Genomic DNA, 18,062 nt, shown 5'->3' with positions numbered 1-18,062 from the left:
AAATCTGTGCATACCATCAGTTTATTTTCATTTTCTTATAAATCAAGAATATATTTATGTACAACCCAACATACAGAAAGAAAAAGGGGGAAAAAATAACATTTTACAAAGCAGCACCGGGCCATAAATGACCCGTTATATGTTTCACATTTTTGATTGGAAGTTTCCTCTGATCCCAGCTGAGCTTCTTGAATCCATTTTGAGTTTGACTTCATCAAGTGTGCCTTGAGAAGCATGATGGTGTCACGGGGACGTCGCTGTTTTGAGAACGTAAACGAACAAGCTGTTACAATCAATCTTACACTGTACGCGCTGAATAAATTGATACTTATGTGTATAATCGATGGTTTCATTCTCATGTAAACGCCAGCATTGACCACGCCTCGGTTTTCTGTTTGGATGCTAACACTGAGGACATAAGACATTTTTTTTTTTGTTCTCATAGGAAGTGATTAGTAAACCTTGCAGTTCTAACAAATCATCTCGGCCCAAACGGTGCCAAAGATCCTCAAAACAACTTTTTCTGGATTTTCTGGGTGAGGTGAAAGCAGAGACCGACTGCAATATATGTTACATGTGTAAACAATCCAGTTAAAAGTCAATTCGTCTAATTCAAGTGTGAAAACAGGATTACAATTCAGTCATAATCCGTTCATCTTGGCAGGGGACGAGTGCTACCAAAATAAAACACAGGAGAGAACACATGAGGTGTTAAAATGAGTGACAAAACTCTTTCAGGAAACGAATAAATGTTGTCATGTTGCTGTTTTTTAACAGGTTTTAAATTGCCCACGAGTGTCCGAAACATAAAGTGCAGGCAGTGTCTGTTCTTCTTTTAAAAGCAGTCAAATAATCCTGTGGACAATCATTAAGGACCAGCTGGATCCCAGAGGAGTCTGTTGCTCAAAGGCAGGGCTTGGATTTGTCACTTTAACAAAAGTGGGAGGTGTCACTCCACCCGCACGAGGAGGCCGTAGAGGAGCGTGCCACCCTGCTCTTTCGTCATCCACTCAATCTCAGAGTTGCTGAATCGGGGGTCCAGGGGCTCGCTGTGGCCCAGCGTTTGCGGGCCCACCTTGTAGGAACCCGGGCGCACGCACACCTGGAAGCCAACCTGGGCCTGGTGGCAGCGGTGAGAGCGGGGGTCCCGAAATCTGCACACAGGAGACATTCATTAGCCACTGGGCTTCAAATGGGGGCGTTAAAGGGGGACCCATTATGCTTTTTCCTCTTTTCTGACCTACAACTGTTGTCACACTGTTGTATTCTTGTGTATTTGCGCAGTTGGGGGTGGAGTAAATTAAATCCAACAAAACAGAGTTTGGAAGATTTCGAAAGCTTTCTGTGCGGGTTATTGTGTGTACCTGCTCTTTCGGATTCCACGATCAATACAAAGTGCTGAAAAAAAAAAGAGTATAAGGACAGCCAATGAAAACTTACTGCGCTTTGGGAGCAAATATCTCCAGGCCAGAGTAGCGCATCGTAGGTGAGAGACGCACTCTGGGCACCTCCCTGCCAGGGACGCTGTTCTCCTCTGGATCGCTGTACCCGTCCAGTCCCTCTGCTTTCGCCAGAGACACAGAAAAGATGGACGACGTCCCTGTGGCATTGATGCAGGAATTAATTCTGAGTCCGCTTTGAGGTAAACGACGATAAAATGTGGACTTCCTACCAGGTAGCAGCTGACTGTGGTCCAACGTGCGGCGCAGTGAACCTACACTGGTGCCGTGGTATGCGATGTGCCACTTCTTCAGTGCATTCGAGACCTCACAGTGGGGTTTGATCCTAAATGAGAGCCAGGTCTGAGTCCACTTCAGGGGTGGGCAAACTTTTTGACTCGCGGGCCGCATTGATATGACAAAATATATTAAAATATATTTTACACGTAACAGTCCACCTGGTATTATTGTATCTGTAAAATTGTCATGCAATCTGCTATTATTTATTATTTTATATTTATATTTAAATATTTTAAAAATAATAAAATATTATAATAATTACAATAAAATTAAAATAATAATTATTATATTATTATTATGTAAAATATGCAAATATAACAATAATATTATATATAATTAATATAATAATTAGAATTAATATAATAATTATAATAATCATAATAGTTCTAATAATAATTATAATAATATAATAATCTAATAATAATAATAATTATTATTATTATTAGGTGCTTGTGTCCCTTTTTTCAGGAGCACTTTGTAAACAACAGACCATGTCAAAAAACGAAATTGATAAAACCATCAAAAGGTTGGCTCAGGCCATGATGCCAGGTTGTATGTTGAGTTTAAATGAAATACTTTGGAAAGATTGGGCGGGCCGTATTCAAACACTTGGCGGGCCGGATGTGGCCCCCGGGCCGTACTTTGCCCACCCCTGGTCCACTTGCTAAAATAAAGAAATATCCTCTCACCTGAGGGCAAAGCAGCACCATCCGAAAGGCAGAGCATAGTCGCGGGGGGGCTCTCCTCTCTTGTAATAAGCCTCATCCCCCCGCAGCTTGTGGCAGGACTCACAGTAGCACAGGTTATACTTTGCATCTTCGTTGAAGTACCCGTCTGCGGAACAGCAAGAACCAAAATGAGAACAGTTCAGAATCAGTTAGGGGTCCTCGGATTGATAGGCCACTGATTGGTATTTATAGGTCATCACATGGTTCACATGACCTTATTATCACGTACTATTTAATCAAAAGACCATTTTGTTTCCAGAAAATGTTCAGTTTATTACATGTATTATCACATACTACAGTATTAATTGTCCCTGTACCCTAGAAACCGCCCATGAATGATACGGGAAAAGGCCGAAATGATACTGTGTCAAAGCCCAGGGCAGTGATACTGATAAAATATAGAGTTTAACCATGTCCAGTATCAGCCCCCGTAGCTGTCCACTCAGAGCGCGCTGCTCTGGTATCGTGCCCGTGAAACAACCAATCAGAGAACAGCACATGAGTGCTTAGTGCCTAGTGCTTCTCCAGTCACCAAAAAAACAAAACTTGATTAATGGAACTTTAATTGTCAGACATTGATAAGATAAGACTGTTATATATAAAATATTATTGTTGAAATATGTTTGCAATTGTTGTGTTTACACTGTTTAGATATAATACATGTAATAAACTGAACATTTTCTGGAAACAAAATGGTCTTTTGATTAAATAGTACGTGATAATAAGCGCATGATTAAATAGTATGTGATAATTAGAGGTTATCACATGGTTTGTCTGGTATCAGGCCCAGTATCATGCCCCCGCGTGCCAGTACAAGCCCTCGACCCTGACACTTGTGGGCATGATACCTGGCCTGATACCAGACAAACCATGTGATAACCTATAATTATATCTAAACAGTGTGAACACAATAATTGCAAAAATATTTCAACAATAATATTTTATCAACAGTCTTATCTTATCAATGTCTGACAATTAAAGTTCCATTAATTAAGTTTGGGTTTTTTTGGTGACTGGAGAAGCACTAGGAATATTTATAGTGTGAGTTCACGGTCGTGTGCTGTTCTCTGATTGGTTGTTTCACGGGCACGACACGTTTCAGTGGACAGCTACGGGGGCTGATACTGGACATGGTTAAACTCTATATTTTATCAGTATCACTGCCCTGGGCTTTGACACAGTATCATTTCGGCCTTTTCCCGTATCATTCATGGGCGGTTTCTAGGGTACAGAGCCAATTAATACTGTAGTATGTGATAACAGCTGATATCAGAGAAAAAAGCATGGTATCGATTCCGATCAGCTCAGATTTTAGCTGTTCTAACATGAAATATATTTCGAGAGTGAAGGTCACCTGGTAGAGTAAGCAGGTCCTTGAAGCGAGCGCACAGGGCCTGGTACTCGCATGACTTGTTGGGGTTGACATCGGGAGGGGGCGTCCAGCACACACTCTCTTTGATGCCTGTGCACAAACACCCAAGTCAAACAAAAGGAGTGGACAATGAAGGAAAAAACAGGCCTTTTATACCGTCAACCATGTCCGCCTTCTCCATGTCACCCTGACAACGGGTGTCGCCAGCCTCTCCGCCCACAGCTGGCACGTTATTTGTCACGATGGTCACCTGAAAGGACGACACAAAGCATTCTTGATTCGAATCGTACTGATAAAAAAAAAGGCTTCCTCGGTGTAGAATACCTGTTCACATTGGCCGTAGAGGTCGATGAAAGGGTAACAGGGGGAGGGGATGTCCTGCGCTGCAACCCCCTGGTCGATGCCGTTCACGTAGAGGTGGAGACAACTGTTGGCATCCACCAGCAGACCCAACACCGTGCCTTCAGGACATGTGTCCAGGTTAGGGCCGTAGTTCTCGCAAATCTGTGGAGGAAATGCAGTTTGGTGAGCCCAAAAAGTACCAAACGTGCCAAAGTTGAAGATATTTAATGAGTAGATCAAAGCCACAAGTAATTGAGACATCCATAGCTTGATGTTGTCCAATTTCAGTTCAACATTTGCAATAAAAGTGACTGTTGTCCTACTTTCCATCCATCCATCCATCCATTTTCCTCCGCTTATCCGGGTCCGGGTCGCGGGGGCAGCAGTCTTAGTAGGGAATGCCAGACTTCCCGGTCCCCGGCCACCTCCTCCAGCTCCACCAGGGAGGACACCAAGGCGTTCCCAGGCCAGCTGTGAGACATAATCCCTCCAGCGTGTCCTAGGTCTGCCCCCGGGGGCCTTTTCCCGGCTGGGCATGCCCGGAACACCTCATCAGGGAGGCGTCCGGGAGGCTAGATGCCCGAGCCACCTCAACTGACTCCTCTCGATGTGAAGGAGAGCCCCTCCCGGATGGCTGAGCTCCTCATCCTATCTCTTACTCTACTCTCTTACTCTCTACTTAAATTCACAATGTCATCACTTGAGCACCAATCGGCAGAAAAAACCATACCAAAATGAACCGATATCTAATTTTTATGCCTGTATCGACCAATATCAGAGAACCATGCGTACATGTAAGCAGGTCTGCAGTACATTCTTGTCAAGTTGGACTGATTCTGAGCTCCTACTTTTAGGGAGTTGTGAAAGATGGAGTCCCTCTGCAGGAGCCAGGCAGAGCGCTTCAGGCAACACGCTGTGGAGGGGAAGTTGAGGCGATCTGGTGAGTGGCCGATCACCCCTAATGCCAGCGACGACGTCCAAGATGGATTGAGGCGGTCAATCTTAAACTGGAGCGCAATAAGAGCCTTTAAGTCACATGACATGGAAAGTTCCAATCCCATTGCCAATGAGAGAGTAGGGAGTCACCTGGAAGAGCTGCTGCTGGGCCAGAGGCTGAGCGGTGACCAGCAGGCCCTGGTTGTAGCTTGACACTCTGGCAGCTGTCAGGTTCTGGTTGGACAGCTGGATGTTCTTGCCGTGGTTCTCCAGGAAGGCCATGGCGGTGGGTACTAGAGCGCAGGGCTCACCCTCAGCCTGGAGGGAGTAAAAATGCTCAAAATCTCTCAAAATACATTGGAAAATTTTGTCCCATACCTCTCTGACGGGTGTGTTGTCATCCTCTCCTTCACTGCAGCTTTCTGATGAGAGAGATACCGCCTTAACACTGTCCACGTCTTCAAGCATGGTGGAGCTGACGATGGACACCGCCGTTATTCGCCCATACAGATCTAGGACCGCATACACGTTCTGAAAAAATACATATACATATTTAATGAGATATATTATATGCATAATGTGTGTGTGTGTGTGTACCTTGGCTACTGCAGTGGCAGCAGGTCCCATGTCCTCGCCATCAATGAAGATGTGCATGGTGTCATCACTGCACCTCTTCACACCTACACGGTTCCCAACCTAAAAAAAACAAAACATGCATGTATTGTTTTACATGTTTTTTGTTACTCTGTGTGGAACATTTTGTGCATTAATGCTGCAAAAACCAATCCAATGTAGATAAATATATGCTAAGCTATCTGGACAAAACATCTTAGCTTTGTGTTATAGCTAGCAAATGATTTCGTTTTGCAATATGTCAACCTGCAGGCTGAAAAATGCGCTAAACATTAAAAGTACTTCACCGTCAGTCTGTCCAATGAGCAGCCGTAGTTCTGGCGTTGAAGCACGCCATTACGGCGGACTTCCAAGCCGCAGAGTAGCCAGGTGACCTTGGTGCGAAGTTGCGGGAGGGAGGGGGAGAAACCGGAGAGAGGACACGACGGCAGCTCAGGTGGCGGTAGCGTGGTCAGACCGACGTGCAGCGAACCGCACCACTGCTCGTCTACCTCGTCGATCCTCACCTTGACACCACAAAACACACGCATGAGAAAAGAGAAAAAACCAACACGACATGCGATGGATGACGGGGGTTGATTATTTTTTTGGCACCTCAAACAGCTCGTCCACTTTTAGCTCCTTGGCGCTGAACACGATGCCGTGAGCGTAACCCCCCGCTCTGACCGCCTGGCACCCCTCACCCAGTAACACCACATTCTTACCGTGTTTACTGTGGAGGCGGTGGGCGACTCCTGCTACTAAAAGCACAAAACACATACATGGCAGGTTAGTTAGGAAATAGAAAATACTGTAACTTGTAAATGTGTGTGTCTATACCTGGGGAGTGGATGGGGAAGCTCTTCTCTGTGATGTTGCTGGTGCACAGACTGTTGTCCAGCGGGCCTGAGGAGCTTGTTATGGACACCTGAACACACTGACCATACAGGTCAACCACTGCAAACACCTCTGCGAGATGGAGAGAGGAAAAACAATGATAGCTTAGCTCAGCAATGCAAATAATGTCCATTAGGGAAATAACCACAATGTCACATTGTACCCATGATGCATCTCTCTTTAGATCATACTGTTTATAGTTTATAATTTATATAATCTACAATAACCATACTCTAGTCACTTCATTGCAATACTGTACATATTACTGTTATTATATATTGTCACATCCATACTGTTTAGAATCTGTATAATCTACAATAGCCATATTATAGTCATTTATATCCCTGTATATATCCTCACTGTATGAGAGTCATAGCCTGTTATATATATATTTTTTTTACATAGATCTGTCCATTTTTTTTTCTACATTTACTTACTACTAAGGTACTTACAGTAAACCTCGGATATATCGGATTCAATTGCTCCCACTGGTTTTGTCCGATATAAGCGAAATCCGTTATATGCGTATACCGGAAAATGTCAGTTTTACGCATATATCGGATTTATAGCCGGTATATGCGTAAATCGGATTTTATCCGTTATAAAAAGGCACTTCCTTGACTATGTTTCCAATGTACCTGGACGCGCAGGCAACTCTGCAAACGCTGCAAATGACGTCGTATAGCGGCCTGTCACGATTCGGCGAATCGGAGCGCCACGATGCGGCCATCCGATATATGCGAGGGAAATTTAATGGAAATGCATTGGAACGGGACTGGAGATTTTGTCCGAAATAGGCAAAATCCGTTATAAAAAATCCGATATATGCAATGAATTTTTATTGGAAATGCATTACAGAAAAATCGGTTCTTTTTTATCTGTCCGTTGTGAGCGAATTTCCAATATATCCGAGTCCGATATATCCGAGGTTTACTGTATAAAATTGCACTTCTGGTTGGATGCTAACCGAAGCAATAATCTAATCTAATCTAATCTAATCTAATCTAATCTAATCTGTGTTGACACTTTGATACATTGTATTATATAATTGGCAAAACAAATTAGAGTAACATTACAAAGGTGCAAAGCAGGTGATTTTATCCTTCTTTTACCTGGAGGCAGACCAGAGCAGGCGATGCCTTGGTCTACGCCGTTGATGTAATAATGGAGGTCACCAGTTGCAGAACGCATCATGCCAATTCGTGAGCCCGAGGTCAGCGAGTCAAGGTCGCAGCCGTAGTTGTTGCGCATTGTGTTGCCATCCTGCATGATGGCTGTTCCGCTGAAGAAAGGATGAGGTAAAAAATAAACAAAAGAGTAAAGCACAGGATATGAAATATGAATTTTATATGCTTGCTTACCTGAGCATCCATGTGTCATAGTCAATGTCGGTCATCGTGTTGGGAAACTCGAGTTCCTCTGGCCGGATGGCCGTCACACCTACACAGAGTGACAGATCATTAATGATGACATAATGGAGGTCCTGCGTGCTTATAATTCTCACCTGCTTCTATTGAACCGGACCAGCGGTCCACCATTTTCTGAATAATGATTTCAAAGAGCTCTCCATCTCGAAGGCACCTACAAGAAGCCAAACCTCCAGTTCAATATGACACTAAAAGCTAGTCAGGCACGTCCACGAGCACCTCACCTATTGGAAATGACGATAGCGTCATTGAACTCGCTACGACAGTTTTGGCGCAGAGCAGTACGCCCCCCGTTGGTGATGATAGCGTTGGTGCCGTGCAGATGGTGAAAACGCAGGTCAGTGGCGCTGCCACCTGCTACTGAGCACGGGCTCCCGGGGGACATGGCTGTGGGGCCTTCTGAGGCATCCTCTGGGAGAGGGGGGAGGTCCACTAAAAAAAAAAAAAGACCATGTTCCACACACTTTCTCTTCTCAAGGACAATATTTTGGCATCCGTTGTAGGCTCTCACCCATGTCATCCATGATAGTGGCCTGAGCCGCCTGGCCGTAGAGGTCAACCACGGCATAAACGCTGGGGGGCACATTCCAGGCCGCTGGGCCCTGAGCCACGCCATTTACAAAGAAGTGGAGGCTGCCATCTTCTTTGCGTACCACACCAACAGTGTCCCCTGCCTGTGTGAGATAGTGACAAGGCCTTGACAAACCGTGTATGTGGGGAATATTCATCATATTACATATAACTCCTATTAAAACATATTACACACTTTGAGACGGTCTAAGTTGTGTCCATATTCATCCAGTATTGTTGTTCCGTTGTGCATCACGCCATTCCCTGTCATCATCCATGTCCCTGGAGAGAAAGTATAAAAATTAGGGCTGTCAAATGATTACAAATTTTAATCAAATTAACCACAACCGCGATTAATCATGTGTGAAATATGCACATTTTTGCTGTATTTTACAAAGAGAAAGATAAATGACAGGATGCAATTATAAAGTATTACAAACAAGTTAATGTTAACCACTGATACAATACAATGTTAACCACTATATACACTTATATACTTGCCATGTGTGAAATATGCACATTTTTGCTGTATTTTACGAAGAGAAAGATAAATGACAGGATGCAATTATAAGCAGGATATTTGTATGTATTAACAGCTCCAAATGAACTGAAAGTTTAAGATACCACATGCTTGAAAATGTATTTGCCTACCACTTGTCTCTTTAACAGCAGCAGAATCATTACTGTGAGCAATGAATATATGAGTAAGTTGAATTCATATGTTTTGAGTGTAGATACATGTTGTGATTTTTTTGCAGTGTCTGCGAATGTATCTCGTGGCCGTCTAATGACAATGAGGAAGTGTCGTTCCTATAAACGTGTTCAGGTGAACTGCGCTGCTGTTGATGTGTTCAGGTCTCAATAAAGTTATTACAAAGCGGCGCACTCTGTGTGGACACTATTGTTGTTGCAGTCACGACAGAGAGACGTGGCTTGACATAATGTGTATGTAATAACTGAAATAAATGTGTTACTGCTGTTAATTTATCAAAGCCTTAATAATAATACTGTATATACCTTTTAGAATGAAAAAGTTTAACTTCAAATTGTGACAAATTTATTTGTTGTGTTAGCATATGCTAGCCAAAGAGCGATACCACCCTTAATGAACTGCAAACAAATGCCGTCATTTTACCCAAGGACGTAGTGTAGCATGTGACTGACTTGAACTATATGCTTGGTTATTATACTGTATTTTTGTTTACCTGAGCGCAAATTTGTCATAGTGGAGGGTAGCTGCAGGTAGGCAGGGTTGTGTGTCGTCACTCCGATTTCAATAGAGCCAGCCCATTTGTCCACCATCTTGTCAATGCGGACCTGGAACACCTCATTTGAGCGCAGCGGCCTGCTGCTGAGGACGACGCCATGATTGAAGTCATCGGTGGCACTGAGGGGCAAGAATGAGTATGAAGTTCAAATGCTCTCAATATCGAAAAAGAAGTGTGGAATCCAGAGGATGCCTTACTGTGGCCGTAGCGCCGTCCTGCCATCACTGATGATGGCAGCTTTCTGGCCACAGTTCGGGTGGAAGAGCAGTCGGTCATGTGCCTCCGTGTCAGGAGTGAGTGAGAGGGCGGGCCTGGGTCGACCGACATCAGGTGACAAGGCCCTCATGATGGCATTGTTTCGTCGGAGGCGGTCGCTATGGTTGTGGTTGTGAACAATAGTGACCTTGACGGCCATGCCGTAGAGGTCCACCACGCCGTACACGACGCCAGGGGTCTGGGCTGCTGCAACACCTTTACAGGATATGACGCCGTTAAAAGCAGGATAATGAAAGAGATGCTGTCATCACCCCCTTTTTTACACTGTAGTGAGTTTGTCCATGTGAGTCACCTTGATCGATGCCGTTGATGTAGAAATGAAGCGCACCGCTGGCTTTGCGCATCAGCCCAATGTGATCTCCCTCCTGAGAGGGATGCACACACACACAGGATAACATAAAACACTGTGACGACAAAAAGTTGCACACACTTAAATAGTATGCGTATATGCATGATCACAAACCTGGAGTTCATCCAAGCTAAACTCGCAATATTCCCGCCTGGTACCTTTCCCATTGGTCAGTATTCCACAGCCACTCATCATGATTGTACCTGACATTAAACATGAGTGGTTAACATTTGTAATACTTTGCTTTAGTGTGTTTTTTGTGTTACCTGAACGCAGATTGGTCATGGTAGCAGGGTAGTCCAGATTGTTTGGGATGTGTGTGGTCACCCCGATCTCGATTGAACCCGACCACTTGTCCACCAGTTTGTCAATGCGAATCTGAAAATATTAAGAGTATGGGCCCGTTCAACTGAGAGCATTATTTTCATGTACAACGTGTTGTGTTTTCACCTCAAACATCTCGTTATGTCGTAGCGGTCGGTTGGTCATAACCACTCCGTTGTTGAACTCATCCAGAGGTCTCCTCCTCTCCGCCGTCTTGTTGTTATTGCTCAGTTTGATCAGCGTGCCGCACTTCTCGTGGAAGAGGAGGGCATCGTTGGTGGTCAAGCCGCCCATTACAGTCCCAGATCCAGTTCCTCCTCCCGCCGTACCAGCGGGGCTGCCGTTTGTGTTCCCGGCATCATCCCCTCCGGGCCCGCCTGATGGTGTCTCAGTCCCGTTGTCATTGCTCGCTGCGCCTCCTCCACCGCCGTTCCTTGTGTCATTTCTTGAGGAGGAGGAATTGTTTCCTGTAGCTCCTCCTCCCGTTCCTCCATTGCCGTCTTCGCCTCCGCCTTCATCCTCGGCACGGTAAAAAGATACTATTGCGTTGTTGAAGACGTCAAAGAGCTGGTGCTCTGTCAGAACTGAGGAGAGCAACCATCAAAAGGGCTCATGTGACCAAATACTCGTTTCCTGATTGGATGTTTTTTTTACCTGCTTCTGGCTCCAGGTTGTTGGGGAACTTGTCTGGTCTGCTGCAACTAAGTTCAGGCACTAATAAGCAGCAGAGTGAAAATGAACACATTAAGAAAATTAACAGACGAAATAGTTTAATGACATATTCCCTACCTTCGTCTCCCGTCATGACTCCATTCATTGCTGCCACATTCATCAGTGCCGTGATGCCCGCATCCTCTCGCACCTCCTCCTCCTCTTCTTCCTCATCCACTTCATCCCGAACTACTGTCTCTCTTTCGACGGAAGGCGACGGTGGCTCACAACTCACCACCGTCACCTGCGTGCACTTTCCGTACAGGTCAACCACGGCCCACAGTTTGGATGGCAAGCCGCTGGCGGCCGCACCACAGTCCTGGCCGTTGACCCACAAGTGAAGCTCTCCGTGGGAGCTGCGCTGGATGCCCACACGGTCGCCCTCTGACAGCTGATCCAGGTCGCGGCCGTACTCCTCCAACACTGAACGGCCGTCCCTGAGCACCGAGCAGCCAGACACAATCCACGAGCCGCCCTTCAGGCCCGTGGCACTGCTGGGGAAGTCCAGCAGGGCGGGGTCCAGTGTTGTCACGCCAATCTCAATGGAACCGCTCCACAAGTTCACCTGGGGAGTGTTAAAAAAAGGCAAAGCTGAGAGACAACGGCGAGCAGCACAGCACAGGAGAAACATTTCCGGTTGGATCGTGCTTGAGCCTGGAAGCCGGGGAAGTGGGACTTTGTACTAAATAGCTCAAGTGCCGAGCTAAAAACTGCAGATGGATATAAAAGTGATTTGTTTTATAAGCCCTTGGGTTATTTTTAGCCTGTCAGTGAAGACACTGCTTGTGGAGAATAAAGCATTGACACATCACACACAATGCAACATCACAAGCAGGTGATAGAAGCACATACATCCATTTTGATCGGTCCACAACTTATAGACAGTACTGCAAATGACAAAATGAACCTTAATAAAAGTTTACTACCTACCACGACGCCCCATCTATAAATAAATGGCACCCTGTCACATTATATTCTTCATATCACATAACAAATAGCCCCACATATCATCCACTTCCCAGCAATAGAAAGCCTGGTGTGTGTGTGTGCACGATAATGTCTCACAATATTGATTAAATTCTGTTTTTGTCTTCCTTTTTGCTTCATTTTTTACCAGTGTGATGCCAGCCGGCTAGCAAGTGCCCTGCGAGACACCGGAGGCAAACACAAGTGACCTTGAGCATCACTATGAGGGCTGCTGAAATACCATATGCTCTATAGCAACAACAGAACGGAGGCCCCTCTTAAATTAATTAGTCCATCAGCAACTTAGACATCTTAGTTGCTCCCAAACCCTTATTCCTCAGAAAAAGGGAAGAAAAAAGAAATGTTTAAAGCAATTAGCAAGCTGACATTTTAGTCGAGCCCCAATATGAAAAGTGCATCCACTTCCTCTGTAGCTGAGTGGATGTAGACTGGATGGACAATACAGTAATGCCAATCTGGGCGCATTGTGATGGAAGGGCATTGATTTTGCATGGAGGTCTCATTACTAGAGTACTCCTCAAACTGAGAGCATCACATGGGAAGGATAATCACTTACAGCCCAGGAGTGATATTTAATATGTTTTTTTATGCTCAGTTCTGGGCTTCTGGGCAAAACTCAACCTCAAATATTAAAGTCAAGCAATGACAAAACATTTCAAAGGTTCATAAACAGGTTGCTAGCTGCTTTATTGTTATTATTATTATTAATGTATAATGTGACAGAGCAGAGAAGGTGACAGGAAACTACGAAACAAGTCCAAATTACATGAATAAACTCAAGTCAAGTGAGCTAGGACAAACAAGACAAAAGACACCTGTCAGTCAAGCTCGCCAACATTCACTTCCTCTGTACATCTACATATATGTTTATGAATATGTATCTATATCTATCTACATAGGAATGGACATAAACACACACATAGTTAGCATAACCAGGCTAATGAACTGTTAGCTGCAGCCTCAGTGTTGCTATACACACCAAGGCGCGCACATACACGCATATGTATATGTATGCGTGCATGTATGTATATATGTGACATGTGTGTAGGTGTGTGTGTACATATAACATATCTATATATATATTTATATATATATGTGTGTGTGTATATGTGTATGTATGTGGCAATCAATGTAGCTAATAAATCCCTAGCAGAATGTCGTTATTAGTCAGAGGAAAGCCGTTGTCAAGTCGAGCTGTTCGGTCGGAGAGAAGCCCCGATTGCGGGAAGACATGCAGACCCCTCAAGCCGTCCCACCAAGTACTGTCCTCGCATTCCCCCGTCTCACCCCCTGCTCTCAACAGCAATGGCGGCTGCGTTTTTTACCTTCTTATCGATGCGGACAGTGAATACATCCCGATCCCTCAGTGGCTCTTTGCTTAGCACCAGGCCATGGTTGAACTCTTGGACTGGCTGGTTGCGCCGGGCGGTTCGGTTGGAGTTCGACAGGCCGATCAGCTTTCCGCTCCGCGGATGTAGCTCCGCCGCCATCATTAGGGGGCGGCCAGGTTTCACGACAGAAATGGTTTGCGACAGTGACGTCATAACAGGCGACATACGGCACCCGCCGCCCCACCCACTGTTATTTGTTTACATTACGTATGTAGACTGTGCAGAGCATTTATTTTATGTAATTATTATCACATTATATCAAGATTATACATTTTTTTGATTATTTATATCGATGCATTGGTGAGAGTGTGTGTTACACTGTAAATACGCTACCCTCACCCTCACAATCAAAGTAAATAATTACATTTCTGATAATAATCCTAATAATACAGTACATATTAAATAATATAGGATCAGGTATTCCGTCAGTATGAGGATGTCACTTGAACATAAATGTTCTTAATCCACTAGAGGGGGCAAGCACCATGTGTTAAATCTCCAACAGCCTCTCAAAAAAAAAAAAAAAAAGATAAAACTTTTTTGTTGAATCTTATGTTAAACGCTTTTATTGCCCATTATTTATCACTGACCTCTTGCACTTAACTCTTCAGGTCTTTGTGAGTACATTGTCTATAGTCATGTTTCTATTACGCAACTATGTAATTATTGACCCTTTCAACATTTATTTATTTATTCATTATTATATTATTATGACTTATGGTTTCTTTACAGTGATTACACACCTGTGGAACTGTGAATTGCACTGTGTGATGTATTTATTCTACGTGCATGTTCAAAATAAATTAAACATTACCATATAGTTGAAGTCAAGAAGGTCAAGATGTCTTATGCTTGTCACATTAAATCAACATTTAATAATTTTATTGTGCAGAATTGTTGTATATTGTTTACATTTTTGAGCCTAGGAAACATGCATGACTTAATATTGCGATATTCTGGCTCTCTTTCATTAGGATTAATGTAATTGTGACACACATATACAAGGCCAGTTTGTACAATGAACGCCTGATGCTGTGGTTTACACAGGGCAGCTGTGGGAGGAAATGGACATGTCTTTAAATGTCAGATCTAGGTCAACATCCTTTCCTTGGACTTGGATCTTCTCCAGACAGCCTCTCAAGAAGGAGCCCATGTCATCTTTACCTGAAAAGTGATGAAAAGTCAGTCGGATGTAGTGTAGAAGATGTAGATATATTTTAATGAAGTGTAATCTGACCGAGAAGGCCTCCAATGGCAATGTGGCTTTCTCTCAATGTGCTCAAAAGACCTGAATGCCTTAGTGGAGTGAGGAGCTTCTTCGTGACCTTTGAGTCAGCTCCATCATGCAGTACTTCCAGCAAATCAGTCCCAAAGGTCATCTGTAGTCTGCTGAAGTTTTCCTTGAGACTCATTTTATGACCACTGAAGGAGAGTGTTACTTCCTGTGAATCCAATAGGTGTTCACTGTACGGGCTCGGGCATGATTGATAAATGCTCAAAAAAATTATTCCTCAATTGTCTGTATTATGTCTGATCTATGCGCATACCTTTGTGGTATTATCAGCTACTAAAGTGAACATCGGCGCCAGGCCGGGAGTCCTTATACTGAGAATCGCACCATCCATTTTAGTGAATTCTCCCCATAATTCAATCTTCACACTGTGTGAATCAGCAATCTGCAAAACTACAAGAAAGACATCCACAAATAAAAGCCAAGGCATCAGACTAAATTTTCTGCAGAATTATGCAATATTTTACTACAAATAAACACACCCGTGTGCCCCCCACCTGAGGTGTTGACAATGACGAGACCACTTCCGGGGAAGAAGCTTCCAGGTCGGATGTTTTGATAGCACGGCCAGAGCTCCTCGGCCTCCGTCTCCCAGGGGATGCTCAGGTTCAGCCAGCTGCCCCCCCGCACACAAGCGTCCATCTGCGGCTCAAACTGCAGCCAAAAAGGCAACAATGAATTTTGCTGAACACGTGCGGAAAAACGGGTTGGTTGGCTAAGAGTCAAGTTTGGTTGGCGCTAAAGACTTAAAGGGTGCAGCTACATGCCAAAAAGGCCAGATGTCCTCCATTGTTGCTCTTTGTTCACAGCAAGGTGGTTAAGTTAATGGTGTACCTGAACCAACATCCTCTCCTTGGGTATCAGGATCCCGCCAAGCGCCAGTCTGAGATCCCCTGAGATGACCTCCTCTATGTTATCAGACTGCAAACCTGCTACTAGCCCCATGGCGCCGTCCACCTCCAGGATCACAAAATATCCTTGGTTGCTCACCTCCAGCTTGGAAGTAGAGACAAAAACAGTGAGACATGTCAATCACCTCGAGAACCCCAACCAGTAGCATCACAGGACTCACCGTGTGCCATCGCCCGTCATTGAGCTTGGGGCCCCCCGCCACGTTGACAAGAACCCCGCTGCGGCTGATTTGCATGAGAGGGAATCCGTCTTTGAGGGACAAAATGAACCAGTCCCTGCCGCTTTTGGTGTCCCCGTAGAAGATGGCTCCTTCTGGGTCGTACGTCCTCAGCTGAAAGGATGACTTAATGCTGCAGAAATGGATGAATCAAATCAGAGAGACATTAAATGTCAGCGATTAACCTACAGTGCACTCCTCACACACTCTCTTATCTTGGTGAGGTTGACGGCGATGTGCATCAGCGGCCTCCATGCGTTTCTGTGCTGGCCCAGGTAAACGGTTGCATCCCCCGAGACTTGATTCTAAACGCCACAGGTGACATTATAGCAATGTAATAATAATAATAATATATATATATATATATATATATAATAATAATATGTATCGAAAGTACCTTCCACTGTCTGTTCACCTGCCCCTGGGCCCCCCACACCATCGCCGTGACGCTCAATGCGAGTAGTAGGAGTCCACCTGCCATCATCCCCCCGTGTAGCGTATGGTCTCTCAGGTGTCAAGCTCGTCAATGGACTCCCAAGCATAGGAGAGCTGTAGAAGTTCTGGAGGAGTATTTAGTCCTGGACTGTGTGCTGGTCCAGAGGGCAAACATGCCAGGGGGAAGTGCACGGTGTATTGGATAGAGGGGGGCGGGTAAACAAATGAGAATGGGTCGCAGGACAACACACAGTTCATCGTGCAAAGGGCGAAAAAAGCGACCATTACAGTAATTATCCTGACGTAACTGATGCCCTACAATCTGCATTAAATTAAGCCTGTGTGAGCAACAGGTGTTTTTTGCAGGAATACTAAAACAGTGTGTGTGTATTGTAGAGCTGGAGATGACCAGTAAATCTTACATTACTTGGAAAATTTCAGGAATTCTTAAATGTCGACAGAGGAAAAACACACACGACACAACACATGATTATTTACTGTAAACTGTAATGTACATGCAATACCGCTTCCATGCTGCACATTTCCAGAATCATTCATTCATTCATTCATTTTCTACCGCTTTTTCCTCACGAGGGTCGCGGGGGGTGCTGGAGCCTATCCCAGCTGTCTTCGGGCGATCACAGTGCACATATAGAAACAACCATTCACACTCACATTCATACCTATGGACAATTTGGAGTCGCCAATTAACCTAGCATGTTTTTGGAATGTGGGAGTACCCGGAGAAAACCCACGCATGCACGGCGAGACCATGCAAACCACTCGACCGCCGTGCCGCCCATTTCCAGAATCAATTAATGACAAATTCCACTTCACCTTTTATCCAATACAGTAAACCTCGGATATATCGGACTCGGATATATCGGAAATTCGCTCACAACGGACAGATAAAAAAGAACCGATTTTTCTGTAATGCATTTCCAATAAAAATTCATTGCATATATCAAATTTTTTATAACGGATTTCGCCTATTTTGGACAAAATCTCCAGTCCCGTTCCAATGCATTTCCATTAAATTTCCCTCGCATATATCGGATGGCCGCATCGTGGCGCTCCGATTCGCCGAATCGTGACAGGCCGCTATACGACGTCATTTGCAGCGTTTGCAGCGTTGCCTGCGCGTCCAGGTACATTGGAAACATAGTCAAGGAAGTGCCTTTTTATAACGGATAAAATCCGATTTACGCATATACCGGATATAAATCCTATATATGCGTAAAACGGACATTTTCCGGTATACGCATATAACGGATTTCG

General features: G+C 44.5%; 2 protein-coding genes across 4 annotated transcripts; both read right to left on the bottom strand.

The window, feature by feature from the left end:
* Positions 1-2: 2 nt before the first annotated feature.
* neurl4 (neuralized E3 ubiquitin protein ligase 4) lies at positions 3-14,082 on the bottom strand. Of its 2 annotated transcripts, none has more exons than XM_058067865.1 (29): positions 13,864-14,082; positions 11,630-12,116; positions 11,495-11,554; positions 10,967-11,424; positions 10,783-10,894; positions 10,631-10,719; positions 10,460-10,532; positions 10,089-10,362; positions 9,829-10,010; positions 8,820-8,905; positions 8,565-8,727; positions 8,278-8,485; positions 8,131-8,207; positions 7,988-8,066; positions 7,739-7,908; positions 6,570-6,698; positions 6,345-6,490; positions 6,038-6,256; positions 5,715-5,813; positions 5,496-5,648; positions 5,268-5,435; positions 5,030-5,188; positions 4,164-4,343; positions 3,996-4,089; positions 3,822-3,929; positions 2,429-2,573; positions 1,673-1,785; positions 1,441-1,600; positions 3-1,154 (listed from the first exon to the last, which is right to left on the bottom strand). In XM_058067865.1, the coding sequence occupies exons 1-29, from the start codon at positions 14,080-14,082 to the stop codon at positions 950-952; spliced, it is 4,815 nt and encodes a 1,604-aa protein (XP_057923848.1). In that variant the 3' UTR covers positions 3-949. The 2 variants fall into 2 exon arrangements, with proteins under 2 accessions (XP_057923848.1, XP_057923849.1); XM_058067866.1 differs by having other exon boundaries at positions 6,345-6,487; positions 13,864-14,072.
* A 699-nt stretch (positions 14,083-14,781) lies between these two features.
* On the bottom strand, positions 14,782-18,023 carry shbg (sex hormone-binding globulin). 2 transcript variants are annotated; one of them, XM_058068031.1, is made up of 8 exons: positions 16,747-18,023; positions 16,557-16,654; positions 16,293-16,482; positions 16,055-16,216; positions 15,703-15,874; positions 15,477-15,613; positions 15,167-15,371; positions 14,782-15,093 (listed from the first exon to the last, which is right to left on the bottom strand). In XM_058068031.1, the coding sequence occupies exons 1-8, from the start codon at positions 16,831-16,833 to the stop codon at positions 14,969-14,971; spliced, it is 1,176 nt and encodes a 391-aa protein (XP_057924014.1). In that variant the 5' UTR covers positions 16,834-18,023; the 3' UTR covers positions 14,782-14,968. The 2 variants fall into 2 exon arrangements, with proteins under 2 accessions (XP_057924014.1, XP_057924015.1); XM_058068032.1 differs by having other exon boundaries at positions 15,718-15,874.
* Between the last annotated feature and the right edge of the window lie 39 nt (positions 18,024-18,062).

The sequence above is a fragment of the Doryrhamphus excisus genome, chromosome 3, assembly GCF_030265055.1.
Source record: "Doryrhamphus excisus isolate RoL2022-K1 chromosome 3, RoL_Dexc_1.0, whole genome shotgun sequence".
NCBI lineage: Eukaryota > Metazoa > Chordata > Actinopteri > Syngnathiformes > Syngnathidae > Doryrhamphus > Doryrhamphus excisus.
The sequence above is the reverse complement of the archived record's forward strand: the minus strand, read 5'-3'. Positions and strand labels throughout refer to the sequence as shown.